The following is a 24,751-nucleotide window of genomic DNA, read 5'->3' as shown; positions in this document are numbered from 1 at the left end:
ATCAGCCAGTTGTGCAAGCCTAGGAATTTGTCGGGAGGATGAAACAGAAGGGGGGAAAGGAACGAAAAACAAGGTCTACGTGCTTGGACAGCACATGCCACTCTAATTTCCAATCAGGAATAAGAATTTCCCAAAAGCTCAAGATGCCCCTGTAACCAGAATGGGGCTTGAAGCAATCCTGCGACTTTGAGGTCGGTTACAGAAACAAGATGAAGACACTTGCTGAGGGGCACGGCAATCCACAACGCCTGCAGAGTTCTAAACAATAACTATTGTCCAAAATTATATTGAGGTCAGGCTACGAAGAGACTCTGAACGCCAGGCAGAATTGCAGGAAACGGATTTCGCCAGGTAGAACGGAATGGTCCTGATAGCACAAGAAAAGCGGCAGGACATGGACAGTGATGCAGCTGGCCAAAAAGGGCGTATGCGTTTTTACCTGAATATATTCAGCATCCTGAGTGGAGTTAGGTAAGATCATCCTCAGTGAAGTAAGTCCCACAAAAAAAGAAACTTATGATATCACTTATCGAGGGAATGTAAAAATCGCTACCCATGAACTGAATTCCCAAACAGAACAGAGTCACGCTTTTAGAAAACACACTTATGCCTGCTTAAGGGGAAAGGCGAGGTGGGGTGATGCATAAAACTCGAGTTCGAAATTAGCACAGATACAGTTCCAAAAACCGAATATGTAATGGACACGACCTATTCCTTGCTCAATAAACTGGACTCAAGAGCCCCTATTCATCATATATCAGACTAATAAGCATCTTAAAACCTAAGTATTGATATCTCTCTGTAAGTGAATCAAGGGTATGTAAAGCGGCATAAAAACAGCAGTGAAAATCAGCTCAACCCCATTATAAGAATACATTTCCAACACAAAGAAGAAACAAGCACGGCAAAACAGAGAGAAATTCTTCCAAAATGCGTTCAGGGACTGGGATGCAACCAGGATTGACCACATCTACAGCCACAGCGGCAGAAGACATAAGGCTGGACACTCTTGGGGCTGAGAGGATTGGTGAGGTTTGGAAAGCAAATGCAGACCCTTTAAAGGAATCCTGCGTGCTACCCATACCATGGGTCCCAACTCTCCAGGTTCAACGCAATCTTCCTATAGCGAAACCACTCATTGGAAACCCAGCGGATGGTACACCGTGGGATCGGGAAAGCTTTCTGAAACTCACCTCAGTTTTCATCTCCTGGTGCTCGTGTTCTCCATTCAGGCCGCTTTACTAACAATCTCCCCACTTGGAGACTCAGCGCCTTTGCATTCCTCTTTCGTACGGTCTGCAATTTGTCCACAGGATGAACTGGAAGAGGGGGAACCAACGAGAGACTAGCTGGAGGTGTTTGGACAGGCACATGTCACTCTCAGTTCCCATCACGAAGAAGAATTAACCAAAGGCTCAGCCTGCCACCCCCAATGACAATAGGGCGTGAAGCCATCCAGCGGGTTTGCGTCCCGCTCACACAAAAGCAAGTTGGAAAATGGAGCTTGGGGCCACTGCACTTCCCAAACCTGCAGAGTTCTAAATGATAACTATGGGCCCAAAATATATTGAGGTCAGGCTACGAAGAGGCTTTGAACGCAAGGCAGAATTGCAGGAAACGGATTTCAACGGGTCGATCGGAATGGCCCTGATAGCACATGAAAAGGGCCAGAACTTGGACAATGATGCAGTTGGCCAAAAAGGGTGTATGCGTTTTTTCCTGAAAGGGCATATGCGTTTTTTCCTGAATATATTCAGGAAAAAACGCATACGCCCTTTTTGGCCAACCAAGCAAGGTGGGAGAGCAAATCAGCACTACAAAGGAGTTTCTCTTAACCCTGGTCAAAACGGCCATCCGAAAAGTCTAAAAACCAGATAGGCAGGACAGGCCACGGAAACAAGAGAGCCTTGTTAAGCTGATGGACGGGATGTAAATGGCCAACAGCCACTCTTCACAAGTGTATCCTGTTTCCCAAAACATGTAAAACACAGAATGAAAAGAAATGAAGACAACCTAAGAGACCTCTGGGACAACATTAAACACACAACATTCACATTACAGGGGTCCCAGAAGGAGAAGAGAGAGAGAAAGGACCCGAGAAAATACTTCAAGAGATTATAGTCGAAAACTTCCCTAACATGGGAAAGGAAATAGCCACCAAAATCCAGGAAGCGCAGCGAGTCCCATACAGGGAAAAACACGCTGAGACAGGTATTAATCAAATTGGCAAAAATTAAAGACAAAGAAAAATTATTGAAAGCAACAAGGGAAAAACGACAACATACAAGGGAACTCCCATAAGGTTAACCCCTGATTTCTCAGCAGAAACTCTACAAGCCAGAGGGAATGGCATAATGTACTTAAGGTGATGAAAGGGAAGAACCTACAACCCAGATTACCTGGCAAGGATCTCATTTAGATTCGATGGAGAAATCAAAAGCTTTACAGACAAGCAAAAGCTAAGAGAATTCAGCACCACCAAGCCAGCTCTACAACAAATGCTAAAGGAACTTCTCTAAGTGGGAAACACAAGAGAAGAAAAGGACCTACAAAAACAAACCCAAAACAATTAAAAAAATGGTCATAGGAACATACATATTGATAATTACTTTGAACGTGAATGGTTTAAATGCTCCAACCAAAAGACACAGGCTTGCTGAATGGATACAAAAACAAGACTCATATATATGCTGTCTACAAGAGACCCACTTCAGACCTAGGGACACATACAGACTGAAAGTGAAGAGATGGAAAAAGATATTCCACGCAAATGGAAATCAAAAGAAAGCTCAGATAAGATAGACTTTAAAATAAAAAATGTTACAAGAGACAAGGAAGGACACTACATAATGATCAAGGGATCAATCCAAGAAGATATAACAATTATAAATATATATGAACCCAACATAGGAGCACCTCAATACCTAAGGCAACTGCTAACAGCTATAAAAGAGGAAATCGACAGTAACACAATAATAGTGGGGGACTTTAACACCTCACTTACACCAAAGGACAGATCATCCAAAAAGTAAATAAATAAGGAAACAGAAGCTTTAAATGACACAATAGACCAGATACATTTAATTGATATTTATAGGACATTCCATCCAAAAACAGCAGATTACACTTTCTTCTCAAGTGTGCACAGAACATTCTCCAGGATAGATCACATCTTGGGTCACAAATCAAGCCTCAGTAAATTTAAGAAAATTGAAATCTTACCAAGCATCTTTTCTGACCACAAAGCTATGAGATTGGAAAAAAATGTAAAAAACACAAACACATGAGGCTAAACAATATGTTACTAAATAACCAAGAGATCACTGAAGAAATCAAAGAGGAAATCAAAAATTGCCTAGAGACAAATGACAAAACAGAATGATCCAAAACCTTCGGGATGTAGCAAAAGCAGTTCTAAGAGGGAAGTTTATGGCTATACAAGCGTACCTCAAGAAACAAGAAAAAATCTCAAATAAACAATCTAACCTTACACCTAAAGGAACTAGAGAAAGAAGAACAAACAAAACCCAAAGTTAGCAGAAGGAAAGAAATCATAAAGATCAGAGCAGAAATAAATGCAATAGAAACAAAGAAAACAATAGCAAAGATCAATAAAACTAAAAGCTGGTTCTTTGAGAAGATAAACAAAATTCATAAACCATTAGCCTGACTCATGAAGAAAAAGAGGGAGAGGACTCAAATCAATAAAATCAGAAATGAAAAAGGAGAAGTTACAACAGACACCATAGAAATACAAAGCATCCTAAGAGACTACTACAAGCGACTCTATGCCAATAAAATGGACAACCTGGAAGAAATGGACAAATTCTTAGAAAGGTATAACCTTCCAAGACTGAACCAGGAAGAAATAGAAAATATGAACAGACCAATCACAAGTAATGAAATTGAAACTGTGATTAAAAATCTTTCAACAAACAAAAGTCCAGGACCAGATGGCTTCACAGGTGAATTCTATCAAACATTTAGAGAAGAGCTAACACCCATCCTTCTCAAACTCTTCCAAAAAATTAAAGAGGAAGGAACACTCCCAAACTCGTTCTATGAGGCCACCATCACCCTGATACCAAAACCAGACAAAGATAGTAGAAAAAAAGAAAATTACAGACCAATATCACTGATGAATATAGATGCAAAAATCCTCAACAAAATACGAGCAAACGGAATCCAACGACACATTAAAAGGATCATATACCATGATCAAGTGGGATTTATCCCAGGGATGCAAGGATTCTTCAATATACGCAAATCAATCAATGTGATACACCATATTAACAAATTGAAGAATAAAAACCATATGATTGGGCTTCCCTGGTGGTGTAGTGGTTGAGAGTCTGCCTGCCGATGCAGGGGACACAGGTTCATGCCCCGGTCCGGGAAGATCCCACATGCCATGGAGCGGCTGGGCCCATGAGCCATGGCCGCTATGCCTGTGCGTCTGGAGCCTGTGCTCCGCAATGGGAGAGGCCACAACAGTGAGAGGCCCGCGTACCGCAAAAAAAAAAAACAACAAAAATCATATGATCATCTCAACAGATGCAGAAAAAGCTTTTGACAAAATTCAACACCCATTTATGATAAAAACTCTCCAGAAAGTGGGTATAGAGGGAACCTACCTCAACATAATAAAGGCCATATATGACAAACCCACAGCAAACATCATTCTCAATGTTGAAAAACTGAAAGCATTTCCTCTAAGATCAGGAAAAAGACAAGGATGTCCACTCTCACCACTATTATTCAACATAGTTTTGGAAGTCCTAGCCATGTCAATCAGATAAGAAAAAGAAATAAAAGGAATACAAATTGGAAAAGAAGAAGTAAAACTGTCACTGCCTTCAGATGACATGATACTATACACACAGAATCCTAAAGATGCCACCAGAAAACTACCAGAGCTAATTAACGAATTTGGTAAAGTTGCAGGATACAAAATTAATGCACAGAAATCTCTTGCATTCTATACACTAATGATGAAAAATCTGAAAGAGAAATTAGGGAAATACTCCCATTTACTACTGCAACAAAAAGAATAAAATACCTAGGAATAAACCTACCTAGGGAGACAAAAGACCTGTATGCAGAAAACTATAAGACACTGATGAAAGAAATTAAAGATGATACCAACAGATGGAGAGATATACCATATTCTTGGATTGGAAGAATCAATATTGTGAAAATGACTCTACTACCCAAAGCAATCTACAGATTCAATGCAATCCCTATCAAATTACCAATGGCATTTTTTTACAGAACTAGAACAAAAAATCTTAAAATTTGTATGGAGACACAAAAGACCCCGAATAGCCAAAGCAATCTTGAGAAAGAAAAATGGAGCTGGAGGAATCAGGCTCCCTGACTTCAGACTATACTACAAAGCTACAGTAATCAAGACAATATGGTACTGGCACAAAAACAGAAATATAGATCAATGGAACAAGATAGAAAGCCCAGAGATAAACCCACACCACCTATGGTCAACTAATCTATGACAAAGGAGGCAAGGATATACAACGGAGAAAAGACAGTCTCTTCAATAAGTGGTGCTGGGAAAACTGGATAGCTACATGTAAAAGAATGAAATTAGAACACTCCCTAACACCATACACAAAAATAAACTCAAAATGGATTAGAGACCTAAGTATAAGACCGGACACTATAAAACTCTTAGAGGACAACATAGGAAGAACACTCTTTGACATAAATCACAGCAAGATCTCTAAAAACAAAAATAAACAAATGGCACCTAAGGAAACTTCAAAGCTTTTGCACAGCAAAGGAAACCATAAACAAGATGAAAAGACAACCCTCAGAATGGGAGAAAATATCTGCAAACGAATCAATGGACAAAGGATTAATCTCCAAAATATATAAACAGCTCATGCAGCTCAATATTAAACAACAAACAACACAATCCAAGAATGGGCTGAAGACCTAAATAGACATTTCTCCAAAGACATACAAATGGCCAACAAACAAGCTGCTCAACATCACTAATTATTAGAGAAATGCAAATCAAAACTACAATGAGGTATCACCTCACACTGGTTAGAATGGGCATCATCAGAGAATCTACAAACAACAAATGCTGGAGAGGGTGCAGAGAAAAGGGAACCCTGTTGCACTGTTGGTGGGAATGTAAAATGATACAGCCACTATGGAGAACAGTATGGAGGTTCCTTAAAAAACTAAAAATAGAATTACCATATGATCCCACTACTGGACATATAGCCAGAGAAAACCATAATTCAAAAAGACACATGCACCCCAATGTTCACTGCAGCACTATTTACAACAGCCAGATCATGGAAGCAACCTAAATGCCCATCGACAGATGAATGGATAAAGAAGATGTGGTACATATATACAATGGAATATTACTCAGCCATAAAAAGGAATGAAATTGGGTCATTTGTTGAGACATGGAGGGATCTAGAGAGTGTCATACAGAGTGAAGTAAGTCAGAAAAACAAATATCGTATATTAACACATATATGTGGAACCTAGAAAAATGGTACAGAGGAACCAGTTTGCAAGGCAGAAGTTGAGACACAGATGTAGAGAACAAACGTATGGACACCAAGCGGGGAAAGAGGTTGGGGGGTGGTGGTGGTGGTCTGCTGAATTGGGCGATTGGGATTGACATGTATTCAGTGATGTATATAAAATTGATGACTAATAAGAACCTGCTCTACTAAAAAAATAAATTAAATTCAAAAATTCAAAAAAAAAAAAGAATGAGGAAGGTCTGGACTTCCCTGGTGGTGCAGTGGTTTAGAATCCACCTGCCAATGCAGGGGACATGGCGTCGAGCCCTGGTCCGGGAAGATCCCACATGCCACGGAGCAACTAAGTCCATGTGCCACAACTATGGAGCCTGTGCTCTACAGCCCATGTGCCACAACTACGGAAGCCCACGTGCCTAGAGCCTGTGCTCTGCAGTAAGAGAATCCACTGCAATGAGACGCATGCACACCGCAACGAAGAGTAGCCCCCGTTCACCACAACTAGAGAGAGCCTGTGCACAGCGGCAAGGACTCAGCACAGCCAAAAATAAATTAAAAATAAATAAATTTATTTTTTAAAAAATTGAGGAACGTTTAAATGTACTAAGATGGAAAGAACTCAGAGATACTAAGTGAAAAGATACCATGGAATACATACATTATGATTCCATTTTTATGTTTAAGGAAAAAGAGGGGACCATGTTGTATCCTTGCTTAAAACACTTCTGTGGTTCCCCATAGCCAATCAAGTGAAGTTCAAGCTCCTTACCTGGCATTCAAGGCCGTTCACTATTTGGACCCTGTCAACCTCTCCAGCCTCATCTCCTATAGACCAGCCTGGCCATCCCTTGAGCCCTGAGTTCCATCTATGACTAAATTGCCCTTCACCATTTTTTTCTCTAGGTCTCAAGAATCAGAATCACCTGGGAGTCTTGTTAAAATACTGATTGTGGGCCCCATCCATAGAATTTCTGATTTAAGTCTGAAAGGGTCGGGGGGCAGTGGTTTCCAAGAATTTCTAACAAGTTCCCAGGTGATCTGATACAGCTGTTCAAGGGACCACACTTTGACAGCCACTGCCTTTACAATTATATGATTCAACTTCATCACCTGTATTAAGGGTGACCAATCATATCCGTTTGCCTGGGACAGAAGGCATGTAGCAGAAAATCCCTCAGTCCGAGGAAAACTGGGAAGGTTGGTTACCCTACCTGTCTTAAGAATCTTTCCCAGGTTGCATATGGGATATTTACTGCTACTGTCAAGTAGTCCTACACTAGCCAGGCTAACAGGAAGTGCCTGAGAAGGGAATCCCATCACCGTGACTGACTTTTTGCTAGAGCAGGAGTATTTAACAAAGATTCTCAAAATCAGACTCCTCCAAACATGTTTTCTTTATTTCCTCCAGAGAACAGGCTTCAGTCCTCCAGTCCTTGTAAACATTTAACACAATCGGTGTGAGATCAAACTATAAGCATCCATATCCTTGTCGTATGTTGCTGGGGTGAGTTTAAGGGAGAAGTTGGGACAAATGCATCGAGCACGTGTGAGTTTCTTACTCACTTCAAAGTGGGTCCTGTCATGGAATGATAGCTCCACATGGGCCAATGCAGCTGACTTTTTGTTGCTTCCAAAGGGTACCCAATACAATAAAGGGCACCCACGGTCCTTCCATGGTCCTTGATCATGTTTCTGCTCACTGCTGATCAGAGTCAATCTTTTTCATTAACTGGGACCCCTCTTCCCAAGGGATCAGAGGTCAGAGAGCTGATAGCGTCGCACAAGACCATCTCGACAACACGTGTAGATCTGCTTCTCCCATGTGGCTACCTGAAACAAGAGTTCACAGCTCAAAGGAAGCCCGGGATTCTTCCATTTCAAAAAGATAGAGCCTTGTCATTGACCCCCACTAGTACAAAGGAGTCTGAGAAGCTTCATTGACTCCAAAGACAAGACTTAACATCCATGATATATACTATTTATTTATTTATTTATTTTTGCTGTATTGGGTCTTCGTTTCTGTGCGAGGGCTTTCTCCAGTTGTGGCAAGCAGGGGCCATTCTTCATCGCGGTGCGCGGGCCTCTCACTATTGCAGCCTCTCTCGTTGCGGAGGGCCTCTCACTATCGCAGCCTCTCTTGTTGCAGAGCACAGGCTCCAGATGCGCAGGCTCAGTAGTTGCGGCTCACAGGCCCAGTTGCTCCGCAGCATGTGGGATCCTCCCAGACCAGGGCTCGAACCCGTGTCCCCTGCATTAGCAGGCAGATTCTCAACCACTGCGCCACCAGGGAAGCCCCCATGATATATATTTTAAAAAAATAGCTGGCCAGAATCAAGGGGGCTCATGACTAAAGAACAGAGAAACTAAGTGGCCAAGTGGAGAACAAACCCACTAGCATTGTGCATGGTTTAGCACAGGCAGTGTGTACTGGGGGAGCAGATGGTCCATAGAAAGGCCTGGGTATCCTTGAACCTCATAAAATTATATGCAAAGGAGTTCTCAAAATGTGCCTTTTTTTTTTTTTCTGAGGAGGATTTCATCAAATTCTCAAAGTAGTCTGAGACTCAAAGAAGGCTAAACACCACTAATTTAATGGATATGGCACGATTTCTGGAGTTAGCTTAATCACAGCTTTGCTAATATGTAACTGCATGTCCTAGAGCAACTTTCTCAACCCCTCTGGGTCCATTTCTTCATTTGTAAAACGAAAATGATACGTTAATTCACAATACAGAACAATAAGCAGGAATTTTTAAAAATGAAATGTATCTATTATATATTCATTTGTCTGGAAAGAGCTCTAAAGTGTCATGTAAAATAACCCAAGTCATACAGCAATACATATAGAATGATCCCAATTATGTACAAAGACAAAACTATATTATTTACATAAATACACAAAGATGTAAGTGCAAATTCTCCAAAAACAGTCTTAAAAGATACATGTCGGGCTTCCCTGGTGGCGCAGTGGTTGAGAATCCGCCTGCCGATGCAGGGGACACGGGTTCGTGCCCCGGTCCGGGAAGGTCCCACATGCCGCGGAGCGGCTGGGCCCGTGAGCCATGGCCGCTGAGCCTGCGCGTCCGGAGCCTGTGCTCCGTTGGCAACGGGAGAGGCCACAACAGTGAGAGGCCCACGTACACCAAAAAAAAAAAAAAAAAAAAAAAAAGATACATGTCAAACTATTAATGCTAGTTACTTCAGGAAAGAGTGGAACCAAAAAAGTCTTAAAGCAGACTTTTAAGTCTGTACAAGTCTGTATTGTTTGGATTTTTATAAGTATGCATTAATTATAAAATTTATTTTAATTATAAGAAAAAATAGGGGGCTTCCCTGGTGGCGCAGTGGTTGAGAGTCCGCCTGCCGATGCAGGGGACACGGGTTCGTGCCCCAGTCCGGGAGGATCCCACATGCCACGGAGCAGCTGGGCCTGTGAGCCAATGGCCACTGAGCCTGCGCGTCCGGAGCCTGTGCTCCGCAACGGGAGAGGCCACAACTCACGGGAGAGGCCCACGTACCGCAAAAAAGAAGAAAGAAAAAAATAGGAATAATAATATTATACCTCAAGGGATGATAACAACTATTAAATAAGATAATATATGTAAAAACATCTAGAACAATGTCTGGTCAACAAATATTCTTTCCCCTTTCATTTTTCTCTTTTCACTCTAACCAAATCAGTCTTGAACTTAAATAATAATAATAACAACAACAATAGTAATAATAGCTAATATTTACAGAATATTTAAAATATACAAAGAAATTTCATATGTATTATCTCACTGTTATCCTCATTTTACAGATTAATTGACAGACTGAGGAGGTAAAGTGATTTTTTAAGTTTCCAGAGCCAGTAAGTGATGAAGTCACTTCTGACTCAAAATTATTTCTTCCTATCCCACCCCTTAGTATTGTATTACCCCCTAATAACCACAAAGTAGCTGGATTCAGTCCCCTCAAAAGCCCTAGGTCCCAGGTGAGAATCTCCCAGGCCTGGTCTCCTCTCAGGTCTGTACCTTGTATACAGGGTCACAGTCAGCCCCAGTGAGCTCAATGACATAGTCTAAGTCTTGCTGGACAATGAAACAGCTTCCATCACCTAAAAGGCAGAAAGAAAACTTAAGATAACTGAAGAGAAAGCTGCATGCAAAGTTAAAAAAAAACCAAACCCCTCAACATTTTAGTTTATTTCTATACATCACTAGCCTAAAGAAGATTGTTCTAAGACACAGAATGGTAGACAGGACTCATTATGTGGGCCAAATATGAGGACCTACAGTGACTGCCTAAAATGCCGGGTTTGAGAGGATCTGAGGGCCAAGTGCAAGCTCAGTGGGAAGAAGAGTTGTCTTTGATTAGCAATAACTGCCAAGGGCACAGAGCAAGCAACTGTAGGCTTATACATATATTTGCAAACTTATCCTAGACAATGATTTTTAACAAGGAATTTGCCTGTATAAATGTTTTCTTTAAGAAAACTATGCTCCCAGGACTTCCCTGGTGGCTCAGTGGTTAAGAAACCGCCTGCCAATGCAAGGGACACGGGTTTGAGCCCTGGTCCGCAAAGATCCCACACACTGTGGAGCAACTAAGCCCGTGCGCTACAACTACAGAGCCTGTGCTCTAGAGCCCACAAGCCACAGCTACTGAAGCCTGTGGACCTAGACACCGTGCTCCGCAACAAGAGAAGCCACTGCAATGAGAAGCCCGTGCACAACAACAGAGTAGCCCCCGCTCGCCACAGCTAGAGAAAGCCCACGCGTAGCAACAAAGACCCAACACAGCCATAAATAAATAAATAAATAAATAAATATATATATATAAACAACTATGCTCCCAAATTATTCTTCAATCTATAAACGTGACCACATAAATCAGGCAAAGAAGAAAAGTTATACCAAGAAAACAAAAGTATATCTAACTTTTAAACTTAATTTTCTCAGAAGAGCATGGTCAAATGAAACTTGGAATGATCTATAAACTGCTGAACGGGTGACTTTTTTGTTACATTTTATTTAATATAAAAGTAGCACGTGCTCACTGAAGAAAACTTTAAAAATAAAGAAACAGGGACATCCCTGGTGGTCCAGCGGTTAAGACTCTGTACTCCCAATGCAGGGGGCACAGGTTCAATCCCTGTTTGGGGAACTAAGATCCCATATGCTGAATGGTGCAGCCAAAAAGAAAAAAATTAAAAATAAAAGTAAAGAAACAGAAGCAAAAAATCACCCATATCTACCACTAAATATAATTACTGTTTACATTTTAATGTATTTTTCCAACCTTTTCTGTGTAAATTTTTATTTTACATGGTTGAGAGCATACTGCATAAAAGAGCATCTTTATGCATAAGGTTTTTTTCTATATTAAGATTATGACTTTGTACAGAACCCTGGAAAAGAATCAAAAGATATTAATTAACCATTTGAAACTTTTTAGAAATCTGAAAAACTGCTTTCCAAATTACATGTTAGTCAATTTTAATTTATCTGTTAATCTATACTGCAACCAGCAGCATACAGGAGGAATTTATCCTTTCTTGCATTATTATTATTAAAAATAATATTTTCCAAAAAAGAATTCTTATATATATTAGAGATACATATAGAAATATTGACAGGGGAGATAAGAAAGTCTGATTACCATAGCTCTTCTTCTGTACTCAAGTTTCTATATACAAATCTACTTGATAAGCCCCAGCTCTATTCCCATTCCCTCTAGGAAGCCATTTCTAACCACCCCATATAGTAAACCCTTCCTCCCATCAACCTCTTGTAACATTTATTTTTCCTTTGATACTTCCACATATCTTTCCCTATAGCATAATTCTACTTTTTATGAGTGTGTGCTTTTTCACTGGATCATGATGAGAAGAAACACTTTTTAGGAGGGCTTATAGGGCAAGGGGTAGTTACAGGAGTAAGAAGAAACTGTCACTTATAGAATGTCTACTTTATGTCGAGTACCTATTTTATCTCTAAGTAAACTGAGACTTAGAAAAGTGAAGTGGTTTACAAAGGTCATAGGACTATTAGATTAAACCATATACAACTTCCATTTTAAAATCAAAAATGGCCATATATTAGGAATTTCATAGAGCTGAATCTAATAGTAAGTGATGGAGTGAGGATATAAATTCATTGATTAGGTTGTCAGTTTGCATCCAGAATCTATGCTTTTTCTATATCATGCAACTGCCCAATAAAATAAAGCCTAAGTAGGAGATCAGGGCTAGAGCTATGGATTCCAATCATTAACAGCTAACACCATGAGAACAGTCGGTCCTTGAGGAAACATGGAGAAGAAAAGGTAGAAGGACAAAGGCTGAACTCAGGAAATATCTCTGGTTTAGGGATGGCAACAATACTAGGAAGAGCAAAAGGATTCAATATCAACAAAAAATTAGAGAACCTACAGTAAATCATGAATCATGCTAGGCACAATACCAGGGAAATCAGGGAAAGGAGCAGTAACTGAAGAAAGAGAATGATCAGGAGATTAATTAGTATCACCGAAGTCAAAAGACCTCATAGTTTTTTTTTTTTTTTTTTTGCGGTACGCGGGCCTCTCACTGTTGTGGCCTCTCCCGTTGCGGAGCACAGGCTCCGGACGCGCAGGCCTAGCGGCCATGGCTCACGGGCTTAGTTGCTCCGCGGCATGTGGGATCTTCCCGGACCAGGGCACGAACCCGTGTCTCCTGCATCGGCAGGCGGATTCTCAACCACTGCGCCACCAGGGAAGCCCAAGACCTCATAGTTTTAAGAAAGAAATAACATAACAGAATCCATTACCACTAAGAATCATGAAAGATGAAACATAAGTACTCACTCATTCAACAAACATTTGCTGAGATTCTTCAGTCCTGTGCAAGAGCTGGGGTTACAGAGATGAAGAAGACGTGCCACCTGTCCTCAAGGAAGCTTAGGGACTAGTGGACAAGAGAGGACTGTACACATAAAAGGCCACTGGATCTAGCAAGAGGCTCATGATTGGTGGCCTTCAAGAGGGCAGTTTGAACAGAGGGAGAGATTTCAAGGGAAGAGTGTGGTATGGCAGCAAAAGGAATAAAAAAAAAAATAGGATCATGAGTGCTGGCAGCAGCATCAAGGGAAGCTGTCACAAGCTTATGCCAGCTGTACTCTTTTTAAGGTTTTATATAGAGTACCACTGCATCACTAACTGATGCCCAGACATGTGGGAGAAAGAGACTGAGAGAGGGAGTGCAGACAGCTAGAAAAATTAGGTCTACAGAGTCCTGATTACTCTTTGCTATGGTCTGGAAATCAAAGGGCTAGGGAAATAAGGCACCAGTTTTGACAGGGATGAAGGGTACCTACATCAGAGAGATGACCATAGAAATCTGGATACTGTTGGTTGCCTATTGTTGTTTTCTATGTCTGTGAGTCTGTTTCTGTTTTGTATATAGATTCATTTGTATATTTTTTAGATTTCACATATGAGTGATGTCATATATTTGTTTTTCTCTGACTTACTTCACTCAGTATAATATTCTCTAGGTCCATCCATGTTGCTGCAAAGGGCAATATTTCATTCTTCTTAATGACTGAGCAATATTCCATTGTACATATATACACACCACATCTTCTTAAACCAATCGTCTGTTGATGGGCACTTGGGTTGTTTCTACATCTTGGCTATTGTAAATAGTGCTGTTATGAACACTGGGGTGCATGTATCTTTTTGAACTAGAGTTTTTGTCTTTTCTAGATATATGCCCAGGAGTGGGATTGCTGGATAATACAGCAACTCTATTTTCAGTTTTTTAAGGAACCTCCATACTGTTTTCCATAGTGGTTGTACCAATTTACATTCCCACCAACAGTGTAGGAGGGTTCCCTTTTCTCCACATCCTCTCCAGCATTTATTATTTGTAGACTTTCTGATGATGGCCATTCTGACTGGTGTGAGGTGATACCTTATTGTGGGTTTGATCTGCATCTCTCTAATAATTAGTGATGCTGAGCATCTTTTCATGTGCCTGTTGGCCATCTGTATATCTTCTTTGGAGAAATGTCTATTTAGGTCTTCTGGTCACGTCATATATTATATAATTCTGACCAATGACATAGGAGAGTAAGTCTGCTGGGTTGCTCCTGAGGAAATGTTCCTCATTCTTAAAAAGGGTAACAATTTCTGTTATGTGAAGATGAGACTTGCTGCAGCTATCCTGCACTGTAACCTGAGGAAAAAAGTCAGCATGCTAGGGAGGAGAGTGCCAAAAGATGAAGCAAAGCTGGGTTCTTGATTTTATTTCTTTTTTCCTTGTTAAAGCTTTTACTTATTTTTTAAATTTAAAAAATATTTTTAGAATCATTTTAGATTTACAGAAAAGTTACAGAGATAGTTCAAAAAGTTCTCATATGCCCCTCGGCCAGTTTTAGTTTATATTTTTTTGGATTTCACCAGTCTTTAACGTCCTGGATGCAATCCAGGATACCATACTGAATTAACTTTTCTTAGTCTCTCTGTTGACTTTGTTTTCAAATCACTAAATTAATCTAATGTGGAGCCACCATAAACCTGAATGTCTTGTTAAGTGAAGTAGTACATTTTCCTAATTACCGAAGCCATTTTCAGTTGGGTGTTCTGTTACTAACAGCCAAAAACATCCTAACTGATACATCAAAATACTCACATAAGGTGCTCCCTTCAGGCCTATAGACCAGTCCTCTTCACCTACATCATTCCTATGAGGATTCAATGCACCTTAATGGACACCTTCTTCCATGTATTTTCCCTAACCCCACTCCCAAACTCCATTCCAAATATTTTGTACTGGCTACACCAAGGTACTCACTTTACCCAGACTATGCATGTAAAACATCAAACACAGTACCTACTGCATGCTAGGCACCTAATAAATGATAGATCCCTTCTTTCTGCCCCCCTTCACTTATTTATGACTTTGCACACACTATAGCTTTGGCCTTCAATGTGCATCTTTACATCTCCAGTTGGTAAAATATTTACTGGATTACACATCACCCAGTCCATGAAGACATCCCAGCAGCACTCCTACCACTCGAGTTAGCTGTTCCCCATGTTCCCATATAGTCTTCTGCTGCAGTACTTATCAAATGGTATTCAATCACGTGTCCACATGTCTGTCTGCCTTACTAACTGTGAGCTCCTTTAGAGCAGAGACTGTAACTGATTCGTTATTGAATTCTCAATGATTTGCAGTAAGGGCCAGTACGTTTACTCTGACAATGTTTATTGAGCACCAACTACATACTGGGCACTGAACTAAATGCTGAGGATAACACGATGAATAAGGCGCAGTCATTACTCTCAAGGAGGTCAAATTGGAGGGGGCAGACACAATTACAAGTAGGGTGTTAAACACTATGTAAAAAGTACAGTATGCCAAAGAATCGTGTAGGACTATGAGCCTAGCCTTGCCACAGACCAGGAACTTAAACCTATGTTTAGTTGAACTATATAAAATCACCTCCCTCAATTGGCCCCTGGACCCACCTTGACTAGCAATGAATCCATCTCTGAAACTCAGCAGGGACATAACTGGTGCTCCTGATCTGTGGATGACTTGTACTGGAGCCCTAGGATTCAGAATAAATGGGACAATTTTACAATATTTTTCCTTCAAAAGCAATGTTTGACTATATTCAACATACAGCACTAACTGCATAACAGCAGTTAGGACAAATGTGGACAGAAATTAAACATTCATATGGTTTCTTTCCTGGCAAAATCCTTGAATGGTAGATCAAGATAGTCCATTCAAAACCACCTTGGAGTGAATCTAAACATGTTATTGAGCTGAACAAACTAAGTCACCACAGATATTTCCAGTATTTAGGGGAGGCCTGACAAGGGTTTAAGATAACAATGTTAACAATATGTTAACCGTTTTACTTATAGACAGAATTAAGACAATTGTGAGATATTAAAATTGTCAGGACTCTGTAAAATGAAAGAGGAAGGTGAGAATCAATTACATATATGTGACTTTATAACAATAATCAGGTTCCCTATCTCCATGGAGGCAAAAACAAGTACAAAAATAAAGTAACTTAAATTATTGAAGAAAAGGTATAAGCTAGTCATTCTTCAGCTGAAATTTTTTCACTGCTCTTGGAATAAAGTCCAAACTCCTTGGGAGGGTATGTAAGTCCTTTCTAAGCAAATTCCTGTTTTCCTGCCTGGCACCACTTCTCATCACTGCTCCATCGGCAGGGTACATACTTGTCATATTAAATTACACAGAGGTCTCTTAAAGTACCATACTTTCACATGCCTTCATGCTTCTCTGTATGCTATTCTACCTAAGGCAGATCCTTTTCTTCTTTACTTGGTAACTTTCTACTAGACCAGATCTAATTAAAGCCTCATTTCCTTGGAGAAGCAGTCTCACCTTCTTCCCTCTCCTTCTCGATGTTTCCTCAAATTTTTGTGTGTAGCCCTGTCAGACCACTGATCACACTGCATCATCACAGTCTTTTACTTGTTCATCTTTACTATTAGACTCCAAAAGCCTCAAAGGCAGAGTTTTTATTTTTTACTCCTGTTTTTCACTGCCCTGCACAAAGCCCAATGCCTACAGAAGCCATTCAATAAATATCAGTTGAACAAGGGAAGGAAACAGGAGGAGGAAGGGACAGAATTGTAGAAACTGTTAAATCCTGGGACAAATAGGTTGTGGATTCCCTTTGGATATCTTTAAGACCAGGATAAAGCCTATTTTAGATAGGTTATGATCACAGCCAAATAAAGAATCAGAGCTGGCATACCTGAACTAAAAATGATCAATCTTAGGCCAACCCAGATCTAATACCATGAAGAAAATTACTAAGCTCCTTAAAATGAAAAGTTTTGCACAATTATTGTAAGTGAAATGTTAGATCATTATTTAAGCTTAATTTCCAAAGCAATCATGACAATTATGACAGTATGAATCAAATTACCTTTTAATGTGATTCCAGGAATAATAAGAACAATCATACAATTCACACCGGAAAACCTTTATAAATGGAAAAACATACCCTTGATTTAATAGCCATCTGTACGCCAGACTAAATCACTGTGAAAGCCAATAAAAATTTCCACTCTGCAGAAGACCTGCATCATGCAAAATGGTGACTCACCTTGGACTCCTCACATCCAGCTGATAAATATTTCCATCCTGTGTCCCAGCCAACAGCAAGAAGCCAGAAAGAAAAGTACAGCAGTTGAAGGCATCTGAGCCAATAAAGAGGAACACCTGGACAAGGAGGAGACAAAGATGCTGTTTAAAGATTAATTTGTTTCCAGGAATACACAGGTACCAAGAAAAGGAGAATTTTACTATTTTTAGTACAGAATTTCTTTCTTCCCCATTTAAGCACTAAACTAAGCATTCATCAACAACTGAGGGGAAAGCACTCCCAGGATTTCAGGAACCTGAGGCTGGCTGAGGACTTAAGCAGGTTATATAATATCGTAGTCTGAGGCAGCAGGTTTCATACGATTTCCCCTTAACACATTGACTCATGGGATCCTTGAAACCAGTCTCCTTTACCCTCTTTTCAGCACAACCCTCCATTTGATAAACACTTGCAATTCACACATTTAAGTTTTGCTTCAAGGCACTTGTGACAACCTTTTGAAGGGAAAGAAACAAAGTGGCAATTTAAAGAATCACAAGTCACCCATGTACCTGAAAAAAAAAACCCCAAACTATTAGACTTTTATTTATTCCTTAGTGTTAGTTCAAACAGTAAATTTTGAATGTTCTAAAAAAAGAAACAAAACAAAACAAACAAAACTCCCTGATTTCCCTTTGGAAGTAAAAGCCAGCATGGAAATTCAGAGTATAAAGGCAATATGATCAAAAATAGTGATGTTCCCAGAACAAACTTTGAAAATGGAAACATCACCAGCACACTGAAGTCATGAGATGAAATGAAAATACAAAGCCTGTGGTCACACCAAATGATTCAAGTTGTCTGGGTGATGATGACAGGAGCTGGAAAGAAATTTAGAAAATCTCAAGAAACTCAGAGTTTAATTAAGAGCATAGTCTGGCAAAACCTCAGCGAATGAAGGAAGAAAATTTAATTCTTCTACTAAAGATATTCTGGTCATTAATTAATCTATAGCCCTCAATGCATGAGTCCTTTACTCAGAAAATCTTCACATTACCTTAGAGGAAGAAAGGAATCTACAGAACCTTATCATTTTACATACAGCACACTAAGGCCCAGAGGGAAAGTGACTTGATAAAGGTCACAAAGCAGTAGGACATTTAATGTCACCACATAACCCTATGTGGTAAATCCTACTATGACAAGTTTAGTGATGAGGAAACTGAGGCTCAGAGAGGTTAAGTAACCTGTCCAATGTCATAGCCACCAGGATTTAAATGCTGCCCTTATTCCATATCCCATGCTCTTAATCACTGTACTGTACTGCCACTCACTCATGCAGCTTCTTCAAAAGGTGAACATACAGAGAATTAGAAATGTTTTCAAAACAGCTTTCCAAGAATCAGAGTGACCCAGGTTGCCCCAGAATACAAAGGTCTTAGAGGAACCACTTGCCGGCTGCCTGCTCTGCAGTCCCAAGCACTGAAGTTTCTTATCTTCCCGGGCCAACAGCAGCATTTTCGACTCTGTTCCAACTTCCCGTTCACCTGCATGACATATGAGCTATGTCAGTAATGGGCTAGGCTGATCAGCTGGCAGTACCCAGAACATACAATTATTGATGGCTGTTTACTGAATTCTTCTATTAGTGATTCACTTATTAATCTTAAAAAAAATTTATTATGTTCTATATCTTGACTTCTCAAAACTCACAGAACTGTGCAATTAAAAAGGATGACTGACTTTTACTACATGTAAAATATATCTCAATAAACCCAACTTAAAAATAATATTATTAAGTCATCTGTAATATGGAAAGATACCATACTTGGAGCAGGAGTACAAGACTGAACAAAGTAGATAGTCTCTGCCCTCAAGGCTCTTATGGTCTGGAGGAAATGAGATCTATCCATTCACTAAACAAATATTTACTGAGGGACAAGGTAGTTACTCTCAAGGAGTAGTAGATTCTAGATTCTAGTAGAAATAGGAAATAGTAAAATAAGCAAATAAACAAGGATATCTTCAGACAGTGATGAGTTCCACAAAGGAAATAAATAAATAGGAAATAGGAAAATATGAATAAATAAATAAAATATAAATAGGAAAATATGACCAAAAGGGAGTAGATGGTAGGAAAATGAGTGGGGGAAGGTAACTTTAAACTTCAATTTTATTTTATTTATTTATTTTAAAAATTAATTAATTAATTTTATTTTTGGCTGCATTGGGTCTTTGTTGCTGCACACAGGCTCTCTCTAGCTGTGGTGGGAGGGGGTTACTCTTCGTTGCAGCACATGGGCTTCTCATTGTCATGGCTTCTCTTGTTGCAAAGCACGGGCTCTAGGCGGGCAGGCTTCAGTAGTTGTGGCACGCGGGCTCAGTAGTTGTGGCTCGCGGGCTCTAGAGCACAGGCTCAGTAGTTGTGGCACACAGTCTTAGTTGCTCCACAGCATGTGGGATCTTCCCAGACCAGGGCTCAAACCTGTGTCCCCTGCATTGGCAGGCAGATTCTTAACCACTGCACCACCAGGAAAGCCCTAAACTTCAATTTTAAAAAGGTTTCATGGAGGTTATTTTTCAACTGAGACATGACTGGTAAACAGAAGCCAGCCATGTGAAAAGTTTCAGGAGGTACATTCCAGGCTAAGGGAAGAACAAGGCAAAGGCCGGGAGGCTGGCAGTCTGTTGTGCTCAAAGAACAGAGACCTGTGGCTGGGACACTGGACCTGGCAGAGGGTGGTATGACTTGAGGCTGGAGAGGACTGCAGGGGTTAGAAAGTGTAAGCATTTGTAATAAGCCATGGTAAGGGGTTAGGATTTTAATACATAGTTGTCCCTCGGTATTTACCGAAGGTTGCTTCCAGGACCTGCCACAGACATCAAGATTCGCAGATGCTCAAGTCCCCAGAGTTGCCCCTCCATATCCAAAGGTTTGACATCTGTAGATTCAACCAACTGTGGATTGCGTTCTGAATGAGGTACCCATGGATATGGAGGGCCGAACATATGTATAAAAGGAGGCCACTATGGACTTCCCTGGAGGTCCAGTGGTAAAGACTCCATGCTTCCAGGGCAGGGGATGCAGGTTTGATCTCTGGTTGGGGAATTAAGATCCCACATGGCCAAAAAAACCCAACCAAACAAAAAAATACAAAAAGGAGGCTGCTAGAGGAGAGTAGAGACAAAGGAGAGTGAAATGACTTGATTTATGTTTTTTATTTATTTACTTTTAAAAAATTTCTTTTATTTTGGCTGCACTGGATCATCGTGGCAGCATGCAGACTCTTGGTTGTGGCATGCATGTGGAATCTAGTTCCCCGACCAGGGATCAAACCCAGGCCCCCTGCACTAGGAGCATGGAGTCTTACCCACTGGACCACCACGGAAGTCTGATTTATGTTTTTTAAATGACCACGATGGTTCCTCTGAGGAGAATAGATTATAGAATAGTGCAGGCAACAGATGATGGTAGAATGGATGAGGATGATGGCAGGAGGAAGGGAGAGCTGGAGGGAGAAGGTGAGGTGGAAAAATGAGCAACATTCTGAAGGTAGAGATGACAGACAGACTTTGCTGATGTGGGACATGAGGAAAGGTGGGGGTGGATCTTGAACGAATCTCAGACTTTGGGCTTGAGCAAGAAGATGGTCGTGCCATTTACTGAGATGGGGAAAAACAGATTTGGGGTGGGAGGAAATCAAACACTCCATGTTATAAGTTCAAGATGTCTATTAGACATCTAAATGTAGTCTGAAATGCAAGTGAAAGATCTATGCTTTAGATCTACTTCTGGAAATCACCAGCTTAAATACAATATTTAAAGTCATGGAAATGATGAGATCACCTAAGAGAGAAATTGTAGAGCTCAGGGCCCTCCAATATTTAAAGGTAGAATAAAGGAGACATGTAAAAGGAGATTGGGACTTCCCTGGTTGTCCAGTGGCTAAGGCTCCATGCTCCCAATGCAGGGGGCCCGGGTTCAAACCCTGGTCAGGGAACTAGATCCCAAATGCTGCAACTAAAAAAGATCCCACGTGCCGCAACTAAGACCCAACGCAGCCAAATAAACAAATAAATGTTTTTTTTAAAAAAGAAGACTAAGAAGCAGCAGCCAATGAGATAGAAAGAAAAGCAGTATAGTGTGGTATTACAGAAGCCAAGAAAGAAAAGTGTCCTGAAGAGAAGAGCTTACTATGTTGTATCCTGTTGAGAACTTGGAAAGATAAGTACAGAGAAGTAACACTGGATTATGCAACATGGAGTCACTGGTGACCTTGACAAGAGCTGCTGCTGGTTAAGTAGCTGGGGCACAAACCATCCTAGGGCGGGTTGAAGAGTAAGTGGGAAGTGAGGAAATAGAGGAAACAAGAATATTTTCATTTAAATTACTTTAAACCAACTAACTTTAAAAAACTCAACCTTAATTTTAAGTAGTATCTGTGAAATCTTAGGTTTGAAGTGAGATATGTGTACATTAATATGTAACTATTAAAAATGTGTACTGCCTGAAATGATCTTGTTTACCACTCACTGCACATGTGTCACACTTTGGGAAATACTCTTCCTATTAACTGATTAATTCCCAAAGAGAGGCCAGGCAACATGTGGCAGTCACAACCATTTTAGTTCTTGGACCACAGTGCATCTATATGGGAAGTTTAAGAGAGTGAGGAGAGTACCTGCAGTGTGTCCACAGGGAGGGGCAAAATTCACCCAAATGAGCTGAAAACATATACCCACACAAAAACCTACACAGGGATATTTAGAGCAGCTTTATTCATAATTGTCCAAACTTGGAAACAACCAAGATGTCCTCCAGTAGATGAATGGATAAACTGAGGTACATTCAGACAATGGAACATTGTTCAATGCTTAAAAAAATAAGGTATCAAGGATTTCCCTGGTGGCACAGTGGATAAGAGTCCACCTGCCAATGCAGGGGACATGGATTCAAGCCCTGGTCCGGGAAGATCCCACATGCCATGGAGCAACTAAGCTCGTGTGCCACAACTACTGAAGCCTGCGTGCCTAGAGCCTGTGCTCTGCAACAAGAGAAGCCCGCAATGAGAAGTCCATGTACCACGATGAGAAGTCCATGCACCACAACGAAGAGTAGCCCCCACTCACCACAACTAGAGAAAGCCCCCCTGAAAAACATTTATAAATAAATAAATGGGAAAAAAATGAGGTATCAATGCATGAAAAGACATGGAGGAACCTTAAATGCATATTACTGAGTGAAAGAAGCCAATCTGAAAAGGCTACATAGTTTATGATTTCAACTGCAACATTCTGGAAAAGGCAAAACCCTGAAGACAGTAAAAACATCAGTGGTTGCCAAAGGTTATAGGGGATGAAAGGACGAATTGGTGCAGCAAAAGGGATTTTTCAGGCAGTGAAACTTCTGCATGATACTAGAATGATAAATACATGTCATTATGCATTTGTCCAAACCCACAGAATATACAACATCAAGAGTGAATCCTAATTTAAACCTTGAACTTTGAGTGATAATGATGTGTCAGGTTTAGGTCTATCAATTGTAACAAAAGTACCACTCTGGTGAGGGATGCTGATAACAGGGGAGGGTGTGCGGGTGTGTGGGTATACAAGAACTCTCTATCTGCTCAATTTCATGTGGTATGTATTTTCATAGGAAAATAAGAAAAGAATGCAAGCTGCCTTATTAGGACCTTTATCATTCTGACTCAACCAGAACTATCACTCTACTCACCTATTTCCCCCTACTATGCTTACGCCAACCTGTGGCCCAATGAAGCAAATCTCTACCCAATAGTCAATTTTACCTCCACACTATTTTAATGTGAACTGCCCCTACCTCTACACCTGCCCTAGTTCCCATTCTCCCATCCTACCCATTCTTATCTGTTCAACTTGAATCCATCCTTCAAGGTTCAACTTCTTTTGTGACACCTCTCATCTATACTAACCTAAAACACTCTCATCTTCCAAAAAACCATTATATTTGCATTAAGTGAATCACTAAATTACTTCAGCCAAAATTTTATTGTTCTCTGTTTTATAGGCATTAGGCTCATCTATTAAATTAAACTGTACTTACTCAAATGCAGTAACTATGATATATACTTCCTTTGTAGATTCCAAAGCAACAGAAACATAGTAGATATGCAACAAATATTAATCTTATGGTAAAAATGGAAATACCAGCTATAAAGCAGGAGAGAATGAGGAAGAAAAGGAGAAACTAAGGCAAACACTGAAGGAATATTAGGAAACAAAATAAATTCATATATTGTTATCAACTCACTGGGCATCTGCTGAGGGGAGCCGAGGTTTATAGAGTTGTCAGCAGTACCCACAGCCACTCCGTTGATGGAAGAGCCACAGTCTGCAATGACTCCTAAGCAGGCTGAGCGCCCACAGTCCCAAAGTCGTGCTGTCCCGTCTCGAGAACCAGATACCACATTCTTCCCCCGATCAACAATGGCTGTATCCAGGATACCTGGCAAAAGAAAAAAAAAAAGACCCTAAGATGGAGTAGGCAGTAAAGGAACTACAAGGGCAGAGAAGATTGATCTGCATAAATGACTCTATTCCTTCACAAACAAGTACTGGATATGCACTACAGGCAGGGCACATCCAAGTGCCAGAAAAACAGAAACAAACATAACAGGGTCCCTGTTTCCCAATGACTAACTGCAAGAGAGAGACATGGAAAAAAAGCTTTGGAATTAATTTTTAGTGGCATGTGGTTTTCCAGAGCAGTGGTTTTCAAGTTATTATTTTGGCTTTAGAACCTGTTTTTCTTAATTAATTTATTTTTTAAAAAAATCTTTACCGGAGTATAATTGCTTTACAATGGTGTGTTAGTTTCTGCTGTATAACAAAGTGAGTCAGCTATACGTATACATACATATATCCCCATATCCCCTTCCATTTGCATCTCCCTCCCATCCTCCCTATCCCACCCCTCTAGGTGGTCACAAAGTAACGAGCTGATCTCCCTGTGCTATGTGGCTGCCTTCCACTAGTGATCTATTTTAATTTGGTAGTGTATATATGTCCATGCCACTGTCTCACTTCGTCCCAGCTTACCCTTCCCCCTCCCCGTGTCCTCAAGTCCATTCTCCACATCTA

The 24,751-nt window shown here is 40.5% G+C and overlaps 1 protein-coding gene across 5 annotated transcripts in view; it reads right to left on the bottom strand.

Annotated features, from left to right (window-relative positions):
* PAAF1 (proteasomal ATPase associated factor 1) overlaps positions 1 to 24,751 on the bottom strand; it is a 102,303-nt gene that overhangs the window by 47,982 nt on the left and 29,570 nt on the right. For 3 of the 5 annotated variants that reach the window (XR_010841436.1, XR_010841437.1, XR_010841438.1), the window contains exons 7-13: positions 23,922 to 24,116; positions 19,085 to 19,176; positions 17,651 to 17,766; positions 16,023 to 16,105; positions 10,541 to 10,623; positions 8,088 to 8,354; positions 1,194 to 1,319 (exon numbers count right to left, since the gene is read on the bottom strand). Coding sequence is in view for 2 of the 5 variants with exons in the window: in XM_059069694.2 (XP_058925677.1) it covers positions 8,277 to 8,354; positions 10,541 to 10,623; positions 16,023 to 16,105; positions 17,651 to 17,766; positions 19,085 to 19,176; positions 23,922 to 24,116 (647 nt within the window). In the remaining 3 variants the exon portion in view is untranslated. Of the gene's footprint in view, positions 1 to 1,193; positions 1,320 to 7,900; positions 8,355 to 10,540; positions 10,624 to 16,022; positions 16,106 to 17,470; positions 17,527 to 17,650; positions 17,767 to 19,084; positions 19,177 to 23,921; positions 24,117 to 24,751 lie in introns of those variants that run through there. The other 2 variants (XM_067038880.1, XM_059069694.2) reach the window with 2 other exon arrangements.

Source organism: Kogia breviceps, chromosome 7 (genome assembly GCF_026419965.1).
Source record: "Kogia breviceps isolate mKogBre1 chromosome 7, mKogBre1 haplotype 1, whole genome shotgun sequence".
NCBI lineage: Eukaryota > Metazoa > Chordata > Mammalia > Artiodactyla > Physeteridae > Kogia > Kogia breviceps.
Note: the sequence above shows the minus strand (reverse complement) of the source record. Positions and strands in the feature narration are given on the sequence as shown.